Source organism: Lynx rufus, unplaced genomic scaffold, assembly GCF_022079265.1.
Source record: "Lynx rufus isolate CCGP_SWC_20201006 ecotype Redwood Valley unplaced genomic scaffold, mLynRuf1.p SCAF_18, whole genome shotgun sequence".
Classification (NCBI taxonomy): Eukaryota; Metazoa; Chordata; class Mammalia; order Carnivora; family Felidae; genus Lynx; species Lynx rufus.
The window spans coordinates 31,320,875-31,334,329 of NW_025814832.1; the positions used below are offsets into that span (position 1 = coordinate 31,320,875).

The 13,455-nt window shown below is 59.3% G+C and overlaps 1 protein-coding gene across 1 annotated transcript in view; it reads left to right on the forward strand.

Moving 5' to 3' along the window:
- SDK2 (sidekick cell adhesion molecule 2) overlaps positions 1-13,455 on the forward strand; it is a 259,629-nt gene that overhangs the window by 208,944 nt on the left and 37,230 nt on the right. Inside the window, 12 exon segments of the mRNA XM_047080554.1 lie at positions 409-600; positions 2,133-2,254; positions 2,892-3,001; positions 3,125-3,275; positions 5,811-6,048; positions 6,774-6,889; positions 7,546-7,735; positions 8,981-9,079; positions 10,487-10,681; positions 11,697-11,898; positions 12,795-12,898; positions 13,361-13,431. Coding sequence (XP_046936510.1) covers positions 409-600; positions 2,133-2,254; positions 2,892-3,001; positions 3,125-3,275; positions 5,811-6,048; positions 6,774-6,889; positions 7,546-7,735; positions 8,981-9,079; positions 10,487-10,681; positions 11,697-11,898; positions 12,795-12,898; positions 13,361-13,431 — 1,790 coding nt within the window.

Consider the following 13,455-nt stretch of genomic DNA (forward strand, 5'->3'; position numbering starts at 1 on the left):
TAGGCATCTCGGTGTTAGTGAACCAGGGGGTGAGACAGGGCCATCTAATCCATCCCCCCGCCTTTGACCAGTGCTCATCCAAAACCTCCCAGCAGACCACTCTTTCTTAGAAAGTATTCAGAGGGGGCTCTCAGCCCATCGGCGCCCAGGTCAACCCAGCTCACCTGCCACAGGCCTCAAGCGGCCGCCATGATAACTCACCCCCTCCCACAGTCCCCACCCAATAGAGGCATTCCACAGAGGTTACACCTGGGGTCCCAAGCACGATGTCCCCAGCTCCCTCGGCCCCATTGCTATCAACACGTGTCTAACTGCCAGACTAGTGAAGAAGGGAGAAGCAGAGGAAGAGGGCCAAAGCCAGCTTTGGGTCACAGCCAAGCTCATGCCACCACTCGGGGCTCTCCCCAGGGTACCGGATCTCCTGGGAGGAGTATAACCGAACCAACACCCGAGTGACCCACTATCTACCCAACGTGACCCTGGAGTACCGCGTCACGGGCCTCACTGCGCTCACCACCTACACCATCGAGGTGGCCGCCATGACCGCCAAGGGCCAGGGCCAAGTGTCTGCGTCAACCATCTCTTCCGGGGTGCCTCCAGGTGGGTGCCCCCTCTCAGGGGCTCCTGGCCTCTTGGGGTTCTCCTAACCAAGAGGCTTCCCTTTTTCTCAGGAAAACTGGCTTTCTCCCCACAGAGCTCTCACTGCCTTGGGTCCACGGCCCCTTGGCTTTCCCCCCAGAGCGGGCTTACTTCTCATGGCTCCAGGTCTCTGGATGGAGGCTCTGTGGGCTCACTGCTTCCTTCCACAGCTCTCAGGAAGGATAGTCCCCCAGAGGACCCCATCCCTGTCTCATCCGCCCCCCCCCCCACACCAGGGGGGCAGTGTGGAATCAAGCCATGGTATCTCTGATTCAGGGGAAGAAGTCTCACTGTCCCCCAGAAAGTCCAAATGGGATTCCAACCAGTGGAAGTGTTGGTTGGGAAAGGGGTAGAATCAGGTGGGAATAATTTTTAAGTTTTTTTTTTAATTTATTTATTTTTGAGAGCGAGAGGGAGGGGCAGAGAGAGAGGGAGACACAGAATGGGAAGCAGGCTCCAGGTTCCAAGCTGTCAGCACAGAGCCCGACATGGGGTCGAACTCACAAACCATGAGATCATGACCTGAGCCGAAGTCGGCCGCTGAACCGACTGAGCCCCCCAGGCGCCCCTAGGTGGGAATAATCTTAAACAGTTTGTAAAGAACAAGCTGAGATCTGCTCTCAGCCCTGCCCCTGCCAAGCTGTCTGCGACCTTGGGCAAGTCAAGTGGCCCCTCTGTGCCTCAGTTTCCCCATCTGTATCTATGGGAGATGGACTGGAGAACCGCATGGTCCTGGCTGGATCTGTAAGTTATGCTTATGACACCGGTCAGAGTCCCTCAACCTGCCCCAAGAAATGGTTGGGGTAAACGAGCTGACTCGGTCAACCCCAACTGACAATAACCATAATCCTGACAAATAGTTATGCCTGGAGCTAAGTGCTGTATATACATCAATTCATTCAGTCCTCACAACGCCCCTGAGGCGGATGATATTATCATCATCATCGCCTTTTGACTGAGGAGGATACTGTGGCACAGAAAGGTTAGGTGACTTCCCCAAAGACACCCAGCGTGGAAGCAGTGAAGTTGGATTCCGGAATCCGTACTCTTTCTGTTCGTCCTGAATCCCAAGGCTTCTGGTCAGAAAATAGGGGCTGCCTCCTGTGCCCACCCCTCCTTCTTGTCTTCTTCAGCCTCAGTTGGGTTTGGGAGGGCTGAAATGGGTTGTGTGTGGACGGAGAGGATTCTTTCTGGAAGCCTTCGCATGCCCAGCTCCTGTTTCCTAGCCCGGTCAGCCTCCCCGTGGCCCCGTGGCCCTGAGAGACCCTCCCAGCCCCCAACGCTGTGTCAGGCCCCTGGTCTGGACCCAGAGCCTGCAATGCAGGAAGAAGGCTGTTGGAGAGCTGCAGCCTCAGCCCTGCTCTTCCTAGGAGGTTTCTAGAGAAAGGGTGGCACACGGCCCCTCCCCTGCCCTCCCACCCCCGCCCCTTCCCCCCATTCCGTGTGGAGGGACCTTCTCCTCACCTGATCTCCTTGCCTTCCCTGTTTTCCAGAACTCCCAGGGGCCCCCACCAACCTGGGCATTTCCAACATCGGCCCCCGCTCCGTGACCTTGCAGTTCAGGCCAGGCTATGATGGCAAAACCTCCATCTCCCGCTGGCTGGTAGAGGCCCAGGTAAAACCTGCCGTGGGGGAAGCTGCAGCCCGGGCAGCCGGCTCCCTGGCCTTGGGCCCGCCCGTGCTCTTGAGTGCCACTCATACGCGTATTTACATCCGGGTGCATCTCCATATGCCACTGTCAGACGGCCCAACACACCAGAAGTGCCCACAGTCCCCCGTACCACCCCCATTTCCCCTGACCGCCATACACACACATAACCGTAAGTGGCTGAGTCTCCGCTCTGGCCGCCCCCGGGCCGCAACTATAAGCTCCAGCACCTGCGCTGCACCCCCAGAAAATTCTGATTCTCAGTTAGCTGGGGTTTTAGGGTGCACAGCAGAATCACCTGGCGAGCTTGTTAAACACACAGATTCCTGGGTAACGGCCCAAGGGATTCTGATGGGCTGGGTAACCAGGGCCAGGCTGTTGGCGTGGGGGGTTTCTAGTAAGCATTTCACCGTATTCTGATGCAAGACGGCTTGGGGGGGGGGGGGTCACACCTGAAGTCATGTTTAAGGGCCTGGAAAGATGGTGACCCTGCTTGGCGCCCCTCCAGACCTTCTGCAGGCAGGGCTTGACCTCTTAGAAAGCGGGGCACCGAACATCCCAGCCCCACAGGCTGGGCAGGTCGAAGAGTGTCTTCCTTTTCCAGGTAGGCGTGGTTGGGGAGGGAGAGGAGTGGCTGCTGGTTCACCAGCTCACCAACGAGCCCGACGCCCGCTCCATGGAGGTGCCTGAGCTCAACCCCTTCACCTACTACAGGTACCAGGGCAGGATGCGGCGTCGGGGGAGGGGAGCAGGGGCGGAAACTGCCCAGACCGGGACGGGCTTTGGCCCTGAGGTCCTGCTCTCATCATCTGGCTCACTCCCCACCCCCCACCGCAGCTTCCGAATGCGCCAGGTGAACATCGTGGGCACTAGCCCACCCAGCCAGCCTTCTAGAAAGATCCAGACCCTCCAGGCACCCCCTGACATGGCGCCTGCCAACGTGACCCTGCGCACGGCCAGTGAGACCAGCCTGTGGCTCCGCTGGACGGTGAGGCTCCCCCAAGGGCAGTGGGGATGAGATGACTCCTTGGTCCTTGTCATCCTGCAAAAGTCATTGCCCCTAGGTCACATTGAAGGTGGGGCGGGGGTTGCCCACCAGAATACCCAGAGCCCCCTTCTCTTTTCTTTGCACCTAGTATCTGGTAAGGTGCCCAATCATCAGTCTTAGCCAAATGAACAAATCCCCTATGTGAGAAGGAGCTAGAAAACGCTGCGTCACCAGGTGACAAGCATTTTACCTGTTTCCTTCCATTTAATCCTCCCAGTAATCCTGTGAAAGACACGTTACTATTGACATTCACAGCCAAGAAAACCGAGGCTCAGAGAGGTTAGGAACTCGCCGGGGCCACACAGCTCCCAAGTGGTGGGTCTGAGGATCAAATGTAAGTTGTCCCGTCTGCACTGAGTTCGAGAGTGAAGGGTTGCTTCTGAGGTCGAGGGGCAGGTGAGGGAGACCATCCCCACAGGTCAGGGTTACCTGTGAAGGGTCATTACCCCAGGTGACCCTACGCAAGGTAATAATCCGAACATGCTGAGGGCTTTCTCTCCTGCCGGGCACTGTTCTGAGTGCTTTACTCAAAGTCAAACCCAGAACCCTCTCCACGGGCTTGTGACAGCAGAGTGATCCTGGCCCCTACTTTACAGATGAGGAAACTGAGGCAGAGAGAAGTCAAATAACTGACCCAAGTACCCTCCCACACACACGTCCTCCCACATCCTGTGGTTAAGAGCAGGGCTCAGATTCCCAACCCGGGGAGCCTGGCCCCCAGAATCCACAGCCCTCACCACTGAACACACGGCCGTCCCATCTTCCGGAGATCGGGAGAGGACATTTCTCCCCGATGCCTTTCCTCCGGGACAGCGTTTTTCCGACCGCTGCCCCCACGGAGCAGCAAACCAGGAGGTTCTAGGACCATACAAGAATTCTGAGACCAGCAAACGTGGGGAACAGCACCCACACGGCCCGGCTCCTCTCCTTAGGGAGCACTGGGAAGAACCTGCCTGACCCCACATCACCAGCCAGCCTGGCCACATAACTCTGTCTTATTTCCACGTGAGATCTCTTACCACTTGCGCAAAACACAGCTTTGCAAACCCCCATGCTGTGGGATTTACTAGAAAGCCGTTACTCCCTTTCGCTTAGGTGGATGCCGGATAAAAGGAACTCATGGCACCATCAGTCCTGGACCAACATTAGTTATTAATTATGATTCACCTCCCAGGGAGCCGGCGCCGAACAGAGCGATCTTTCCATCCAGTTCAGTGGCCCCGCGTGCCACGGGCAGGCCCCCCCCCCAAGCACGTGCAGCCCCTATTACTGTTTGCCCACCCCCTCCCTTCCTGGGCCCCCCTCCGGCCTGGCTCCCTGCCTCCCTCCTGCAGCTCTTCTTAAGGTTTCCAAACACTAAAAGACTATAGAGTCTGATGCCCAGGGGGTCTGGAGGAGGAATGAAAAGGCAATTGCTGTACCGTGCGGGGCCCCAGGCACCTCCAGACCCTCTTAATGGTGCACGGCCCGTTACCTTTCCCTGGCAGGTAAGGAAGCGTGAGCTCTAAGCCCATCGATTGCTGTCTTAATGGTCTCTGGTCGGCTTCCCTAAGTGTCTGTAGGGGCAGGGCCTGGCAAGAGGCAGTGAGAATGTAGGGAGTGAGGCAGAGGCCGAGGAACGGGAGGAAGTGGGTCAGAATGTGGGCAGCCTGTGGACCGTGGGCTCTTCGGAGCCCCTGGGGAAGCAGAATGGCAGGGAGGTGACGGCCTGAGGGCACCCGGGCCCCAGCTCTGCCACCTCCAGAGAGACTCTGAAGGCCGAGTCCGCAGACCACAGTGCACCCCCGCCAACCTGCACGCACCTCCCCGGCTTCTCAACACCGCCCAAGTTCCTCCAAATGACCTTGAGCCAGCAGCCACAGCCCCACAGCCTAGGAAAGGAATCCGTCTTTTCTCTTGGCTGAAACTGAAACCAGAAGGAGGAGGCTGAAAACGCAGCAGGAGAAACTGAAGTTTGCCGATGGAAGGACTTGACAGAAACTGGTGTCCCATCCGCGCTCGAGATGCTGTCCCCCCACGCTGGCTTCTCCAAGGGCGGGCATGAGCTGAGACCAGGCATGTTGTAGGCAATTAAAGAAGTACATGTTGGCAGCCTAAGCGAGGGAGTTAAGTGCTAAAGACAGCCAAGGCCAGAGGTGCTGTGCTCATCAGCGTGTTGGACAGGCAGCCTGTGTGGGTCTGCTCTCCATCCGACTCCCTTGGCGGGGGTAGCAAGTTTCCCATGCGCGCAAGAATGGCTGCTGGTGCATCCTTAGAGCTTGGAGCAGAGAGACGGGGGAGATGGGGGGAGCCGCCAGAAACACAGACTCACGCAATCCAAGCCGCACCCAGCGAGAGCGCCTCCCACGGGCACCGACAGGTTGGACGGTGGGCACGTTAATCCCGTAGGGCTCCCCGGAAGAGGGTGAACAAGCCAGAGAGTGCCATCCCGAGTGGACCTGGCCTCAGCAGCTCTGCCGCCCTGCCTTCCCGCAGCCTCTCCCAGAGATGGAATACAACGGGAACCCCGAGTCGGTAGGCTACAAGATCAAGTACAGCCGGGCAGACGGCCACGGCAAGACGCTGAGCCACGTGGTCCAGGACCGCGTGGAGCGCGAGTACACCATCGAAGACCTGGAGGAGTGGACAGAGTACCGCGTGCAGGTCCAGGCCTTCAACGCCATCGGGAGCGGGCCCTGGAGCCAGACGGTGATGGGCAGGACCCGGGAGTCAGGTACCAGCCACACCCCTGTTCCCAGCAGCCTGCAGCGGAGATACCCCCACCTTTGTCTCTCTGCCCTCCGGGCCTTCCAAGGGCGCAAAGGCTGAGCTGTTGTTCAGAATAGGCCCAGGCTCACTTTCCTGTTTGTGCTCCGTGTCCTGGCAGAACACTGTCTGTTGTTGCCGTGTCCCCCAGCATCTTCTCACTGCCCCCGAAATCAGGGGGATCCCCACCTCTGTGGGTGAGCCAGGCAGTCTGCACCTGCAACGTGCCCATCTCTCCGCCCTCATCTTCAACCCTGACACCCGGTAGTGCCTGCAAGAACCTGAGATGGGGAGGTCGGATTAGCTCACAGAACATTCCAGAAACAGACAAGGGGTCACCCACAGATTATGAACCCCCAGCCTTCAGGCAGCCCTCATTCATCCACATGTGGTTCGCCCCTTGGGGCGGGGGGGGGGGGCGATTGTTGACACCTTTTAAAGGACATCCCTCCCCATCCGGTCCCTCCTCACGCTTCACTGCTGCACAGGCTGGAAGTGGGGTCTCATCCTCACGCTGGCCTGAGCTAACGTTGGGGAGACTAATGGGAAACCAGAAGCAACATCCGTGATGTTCCAGAACCAACAGGGATCACTGCAGGATAATTGGCTACTCGGGCGCTGCCTGCCACACTTCCTTCCCGTGTAGGGCCGACTGTGTCGTGAGCTCCTGTCTGGTCCCTTTCTCTCCCTCAGTCCCATCCTCTGGTCCCACCAATGTGTCTGCACTGGCCACCACCTCCAGCAGCATGCTGGTGCGCTGGAATGAGATCCCCGAGGCCGACCGCAACGGGCTCGTGCTAGGTTACAAGGTGAGTCCTGGATCCCAGGACGCCCCGTCCAGGGTGCCCTGTCCTCATGACCCCTGGGGCCCAGGTCTCCGCCTTCTGCAGTGGATACACGGGGGATCCCGGAGGCTGTGCTCCGGTCGGCATGGCAACCAAGGACTCCTCCCTCAGGACTGGGAGGCTTCCAGGGAGGCCCAGGTCCTTGGGGAAGCTCCCTCCCTCCCTCCCCCAGAGTCCCCGAGAGGCCACGCTGGCTGCCCCAGGCGCACTCAGCCCCTTGGGCCCAGTTCCCATTATCTTCTATAACTGCTCCCAAAGCTGCAGACTTCAGTTCAGCCCTGGCCCACAAGTTGGGAGACGTGGCTTGACGTTCCCACTCTGCCACTGCTGGCTATGTGACCCGGAGCCCAGTCACGCCCCTCTCTGGGCCTGTTTTCCAACCTGAATGTTCTCTAAAGACTCTTCCACCTCCATGGCCGAGTGCATCTCTGTGTCCTCCGCTCCCCCAGAACCCAAGCTTCACCGTATCCCGTGACCCTCCCGGGCCGAGCCATTCCAAGGAACCCAAGGCCCCCAGCCCTACTCCCACCTGCCTCGCTCCTGGGGATGAGGCCTGGGGAAGGTGCTGGTGGGCAGGACCCAGGCGCAAGGCCCTCAGCCCCTGCCCTGTGCTCTGGCAGGTGATGTATAAGGAGAAGGACTCGGACTCCCAGCCCCGCTTCTGGCTGGTGGAAGGGAACTCGTCTCGCAGCGCCCAGCTCACAGGGCTGGGCAAATACGTGCTGTACGAGGTCCAGGTGCTGGCCTTCACACGCATCGGGGACGGCAGCCCCAGCCACCCTCCCATCCTGGAGCGGACGCTGGATGACGGTGAGTCTCGATCCCTGCAAGCCCGGAGAGGCTGGGGGCTCCCCTTCCTCCTGCCTGCCCAGCCCCGCCCCTCGGGGAGTCACACGTGGCCCCAAAGGGAACCATGGCTTCTCCTGTGGGAGGCGGGTCACTGAGGGCCACCAACCTCACCGCGAGGGGGTGCTAATTCCAGACCGTGCATCCCTGAGGAAGGAGTGATGCGAGGACAGTTTGGATCTGATTCAGTCTCTTGAGCAGAATAGAGACTTTGCCCCCGTTTTGATTAGTGTTTGACCTGGGGCGGGTTCACTTTGAGTACAGATCTGTGCAAGGGATAGGCTTGATTTCCTGGGCACAAGCCTCCTGGTCCTGTTTGCAAAAGACCGATGCCACCGCGGCCCCAGGCATTGGTCCCTGCGATAGAACTTTCCGTCAAAGGCTGACCTACGGGTCCTTCACTCCCTCCCCTCTGCCCCACACAGACTCTCACCACCCACCGCAAATATTGCTGGGGTCCAGACAAGAGTCCAAAAGGAAGCCCCAACACCATATGTCCACACAGTCCAAAGTTATAAATCAACCTAATGATCTGTTAAATTCAGTGTGTCTTATCCTCCTGGCTTGACCTGGAAGGCCAAGTTCAAGTTTAGAAATCTGAGACTTTCTGGAATTCTCTGTGGGAATGAGGCAGCGCGAGAAGAGTTGCCTGTCCGCGACCATCCTCCCCCTGCCCTGCCCCCTTCCCGTTCTCTCCCCTGCCGCGTGGCATTCAGTCTCCATCCACGAGCCCCACACAGCTGCCCCCTGGCCACCTCTCAGTCCAGAGGTGCAAGTCTGGAGGGAGGACCTGGGGAACAGGCCTGTGTGGACCCTGGAAAAGGAGGGCTCAGGCTCAGGGTGGGCCCCACGGCCGCCTCCCCGTGGGTGGACGGAAGTCAGAGTGGCATCTTCTGAAGCACAGACCCAGGACCAGGCCCCCTGACCCTGTTTTGAGGGCAATCCTGTGTGTCCATATATGTGCACATGTACCCGGACACAGCTAAAAAGGAAGCCGGAGCCTGGCCCCTTCCAGTTCTGCCAAATAAGGCCTGTTTTCAGGGTAGAAACCTCACCGATAGCATCTTTGTGTCCCTTCACGGAACTCCGAGCCACATACTCCACAAAAGCTCATTGGGCTGAGGGTCCCCTTCCCCCGCGGCCCCGCCCACCTGTTCCACCGGAGCTGGACGGCTACACCGTCACCTGCTTCTCCTTTGTGCCCTGCAGTCCCTGGACCGCCCATGGGCATCCTGTTCCCAGAGGTGAGGACCACATCCGTGCGGCTGATCTGGCAGCCCCCCGCTGCCCCCAATGGCATCATTCTTGGTAAGCCCATACCCTCTCCCGTGCCCCGGCTACAGGTCGAAGGAGGAGGCAGAAGGTGTAAAGGGGGCCAAAGGAAGAGTGGCGCAGGAAGTGTCCACGTCTCCTCAAGAAGGATTTTATTTCTCCCATGAGAAATATTTTGGGGCGCCTGGGTGGCTCAGTCGGTTAAGCATCCAACTTTGGCTCCGGTCATGATCTCACAGTCCGTGAGTTCGAGCCCCACGTTGGGCTCTGTGCTGACAGCTCAGAGCCTGGAGCCTGCTTCAGATTCTGTGTCTCCCCCTCTCTCTCTCTGCTCCCCCCCATTCGTACTCCATCTCTCTCTGTCTCTCAAAAATAAATAAACGTTAAGGGGTGCCTGGGTGGCTCAGTCGGTTAAGCGTCTGACTAACCCTAAGTTCAGGTCATGATCTCACGGTTCGTGGGTTTGAGCCCCACGTCGGGCTCTGTGCTGACAGCTCAGACCTGGAGCGTGCTTCAGATTCTATGTTTCCCTCTCTCTCTGCCCGTCTCCTGTTCACACTCTGTCTCTCTGTCTCTGTCTCTCTCTCTTTCAAACATAGATAAAAACATTTAAAAATTTTTAATAAATAAACATTAAAAATTTTTGAAAAAAAAAAGAAATATCATTTGGCGGGCATGGTCAAGGTTCAGGTTCCTTAAATACCATTCATTAGCTTTATGCCCCCAAACGCCCCCAAATACTCCACGACGCCAGCCATCTGGTAAACCTCAGCTGCTATTTGTAAGCGTGGCCAGGTGAGGGAGCACTGGCCAGCTCAGCACAGCCATTTCCGACCTAAGGCCCAGAGGAGGGAGACTACAGATCTGTAGCACCATTTCGCAGTCAAGATTCCTCCCCTAACACACACGCGCGCAGCCCCTCGGCGGGGGAAGACTCACAGGGTTGAAGTCAGCAGCTGCGTGAACTCGAGCAAGCCGGATCCCTCCACAGCCTCAGCCCCTGCACCTGTAGAATGATGGATTGCACGACACGGGCCGCTTCCGGGGCTCTCAGGCCTGGCGTCCCGCGGTGCCTGTCCCAGAGGAATGCTGCGTCTCAGAAGGCAGCGTGGAGACCAGGAAGGGCACGTGCCCGGAAAGCCATGAGCCTGAACTCCCCTCAGTCACTTCCTAGCAGGTGGTCTGGCCCTCTCCAAGCATCAGTTTCCTCACCTGAAGCTGTTATGGGGGTCAGACTCTCCGTATAGAGTGTCCCCCACAGTCACACTCCCCAAGTGGGAGCTGAGGACACAAGAGTGACCGAGAGGGCTTCACGCAGACGAACCACAGCCAAGGTAGCCCAGGTGCAGACATCGTGGTGGCAAGGAAGGAACAACCGCGTCTCGGGGCACTGGGGACGGCTGCCCTGCTTCCCAACACATCCCATGTCCTTTCTTCCTGCAGCTTACCAGGTGACACACCGGCTCAATGCCACCACGGCCAACACGGCCACAGTGGAGGTGCTCGCGCCCAGCGCCCGCCAGTACACGGCCACCGGCCTCAAGCCAGAGTCCGTCTACCTGTTCCGCATCACTGCCCAGACCCGCAAGGGCTGGGGGGAGGCCGCCGAGGCCTTGGTGGTGACCACTGAGAAGAGAGGTGACTGCCCACTGGGGCTGGGGCGGCCTGGGGGCAGCCAAGGGGGAGTCCCAGCCAACCCAGGCGTTCCCATCCTGTCCTAGCGGGCGGCTGGGGATCAGCTAGTTAAGAGCCACATTGCCCTCACCTGGAGTGGAAAGTGGGCTCAAATCTCTGATGTCCGGGTCAGCGAGGGCTCTAGGGGACTTCTAGAAGCTGAGCTGGGAGTCCCCCTTCCAAGGCTCATGCTCTGCCTCAGCAGAGGGAGGGTTGGTGAGACCAGCTTCCTTCCCCTCTCCCCTCCCCGCAACAAAGATGGTGTCCAGTTGGGGGGAGGAGGGGCTCATCGGCCTGCGGCCCTGAGCTGGTGCCTCGCCTGAGGTCGGGTTTCCCTGAAGCAGGCTGGGACCCAGATTCCTGTGAAAGTGGTTCATTAGACCGTGTCCCCAGGAAAAACCAGTAGGACAGTGGGTCTCAACAGGGGGCTGCTTTGCCCCCCTGGGAACGTTGGCAATGTCTGGAGACACTGTCACAACTAACAGGGAGCTGCGACTGGCATCTACAGTCCATGGGACGGCTCCAGGCCCCAGAACCATCGGCCTCAAATGCCAGAGTGCTGAGGCTGAGGACTGCTGCAGGAGGGCCTGGGCAGTGAGAAGAAAGCCGAGCTGGGGCAGGGCCGACAGCAGAGCCCCACCCAGGCAGCTCGGTCCCATCAACCGGGGCCAGCACAGGCCCCATCTCAGCTCTGGGCGGGCGGGGAGCACAGGAGCTGGGTGTTCGTACCTCCTCGCTTACCAGGCTGCCCTCAGGGGCTGTGAATTCCCAGGCACCCAGGCCTCTCGCGGCCTGAGGACAGGTCATGGGCCAGGAGCCAGGGTGCCGGCTGTTGGGACCTGTGTGCATATGGAGAGGGGTAGAGCAGTGGCCATCAGGCCTGAGCCCAGAGCACCTCCTTCCCTTCCCTGGGAGAGCTCACCCCCCCCACCCCCTCCTGCTGACTCACCTGCTCCTACCCTCCTCCGCCGACTCCCAGACCGCCCACAGCCCCCCAGTAAGCCGGTGGTACAGCAGGAGGACGTGAAGGCCCGCAGCGTGCTGCTGTCCTGGGAGCCGGGAAGCGACGGGCTGTCCCCTGTGCGCTATTACACTGTTCAGACCCGCGAGCTGCCCGGTGGCAGGTGGGCGTTGCACTCAGCCTCCGTGAGCCACAACGCCTCTGCTTTCGTGGTGGACAGGTGAGGCCCGGGTCCTCCAGCGTCTCTGCTCCAGCCCTTCCCGCCCAGACAGCCCCGGGGTGGTTCCTGGGGGTTGGGGGGGGGGGCAGGGGGGGAGGGGGTCCTGAGCACGCCTGGAGCCTGCCCACCCCCAGATGTCTCCCGCAGCCTGCACCTCCCAGGATCCCGCCTCCAGCTCCGTCCTAACCTCCCTCCCTGCTCTCTGGAGCCCTGTTAAGGCTGCCTCTTAATTATCTATTTCTGGAGCCTGGAAGCCCCCTTAGCCAGGCGCTTGCCAGCCTTCATTAGCGACTCCTACCCGCCAGACCGCATTTCCCTCTCCGTCTGTGATAGGGGAGTGGAGCTTGCTCCGAACTTCCGGCTTCAGTTTAATTCCCAGCGGGTCGTATTTTTTATATTCCGGTTGACGTGACCAAGAGTTTTGAGCAAGACTTTCCTCCTCACTCCCCGCCCCCAGTAAATCAAAAAGGAAGACGTTTGCCTGGAAGAGGAACGGGGCTTATTGAGATGAAGCGCTGATTAACTCTTGAGACCCCTGACCCTTCCTAAATTTACTAAATTCTAGAAAGAGATGGCATTTCTCACGGGAGGAGTTTGCTGGGAGGGAGAGTTATCAGTGCTCTCATGGCGGCTTGACGCCTATGAGGTAGGCAATGTGAGGACAGAGCCCCCCAGGGACCTATGACTTAGAAGTGGGGCTGCCGGTAAGACCACACCCAGGCTGGGATCGGAAGCCCTGGGCCCTGCTCGTCTGCTGTAGCAGACCTTCTCTTGGAGCCTCGACGTTCCCGTCTGTGTAACGGATCAGCACCCTCTGGCCCCCTTTCCCCATGCAGGGATGGTGGGGTGAGGCATTAGGGGATACCTCTGTTCACTGAACCTGATTGCCCCCATAGACTCAAGCCCTTCACATCCTACAAGTTCCGAGTGAAGGCGACCAATGACATTGGGGACAGCGAGTTCAGCGAGGAGTCGGAGCCGCTGACCACTCTGCAGGCCGGTCAGTGCCCCCCCACTCGGATCTCTTTCTCTTGGCACACTGGCCCTTCCTGGGCACTGGTGTTCCCTTCCGAGGGGAGGGGGCCTCCAAGATGGGAGGCCCTTTGTCTGGCTCCCTGGACAGAGTCCCAAGGAGGTTTGAGCCAGAGGGACCTTTGCCACGGGCTCAGGCACCCATGCCAACAGGCATCCTAACGTTTTCCTTCTCGGATGTCCCCAAGCTCATGGCCGACCCCGGAAACCCAGTGAAGGAGGGGGTTTGGGGGAGGCCTCAGTGACAGCCGTGTAAGGAGCCTGTGGCTCCAGGGACAAAGAGGAGGGGCCTCTGGGCTGTTGGGTCCGAACTGGGGTCAGGGCTCCAGCCCCTCTCCCTCCACACGCGCAGAAGAATCTGGTCCCTGTGGCCTCCCGGGGGACCTAAACCTCCAGCCCCCAGAGCTCTCTTGTCTGTCTCTCTCCCCAGCCCCCGATGAGGCTCCCACCATTGTCTCGGTGACACCCCACACCACCACCTCCGTGCTGATCCGATGGCAGGTATGGCCCAGCAGGCAGGGAGGG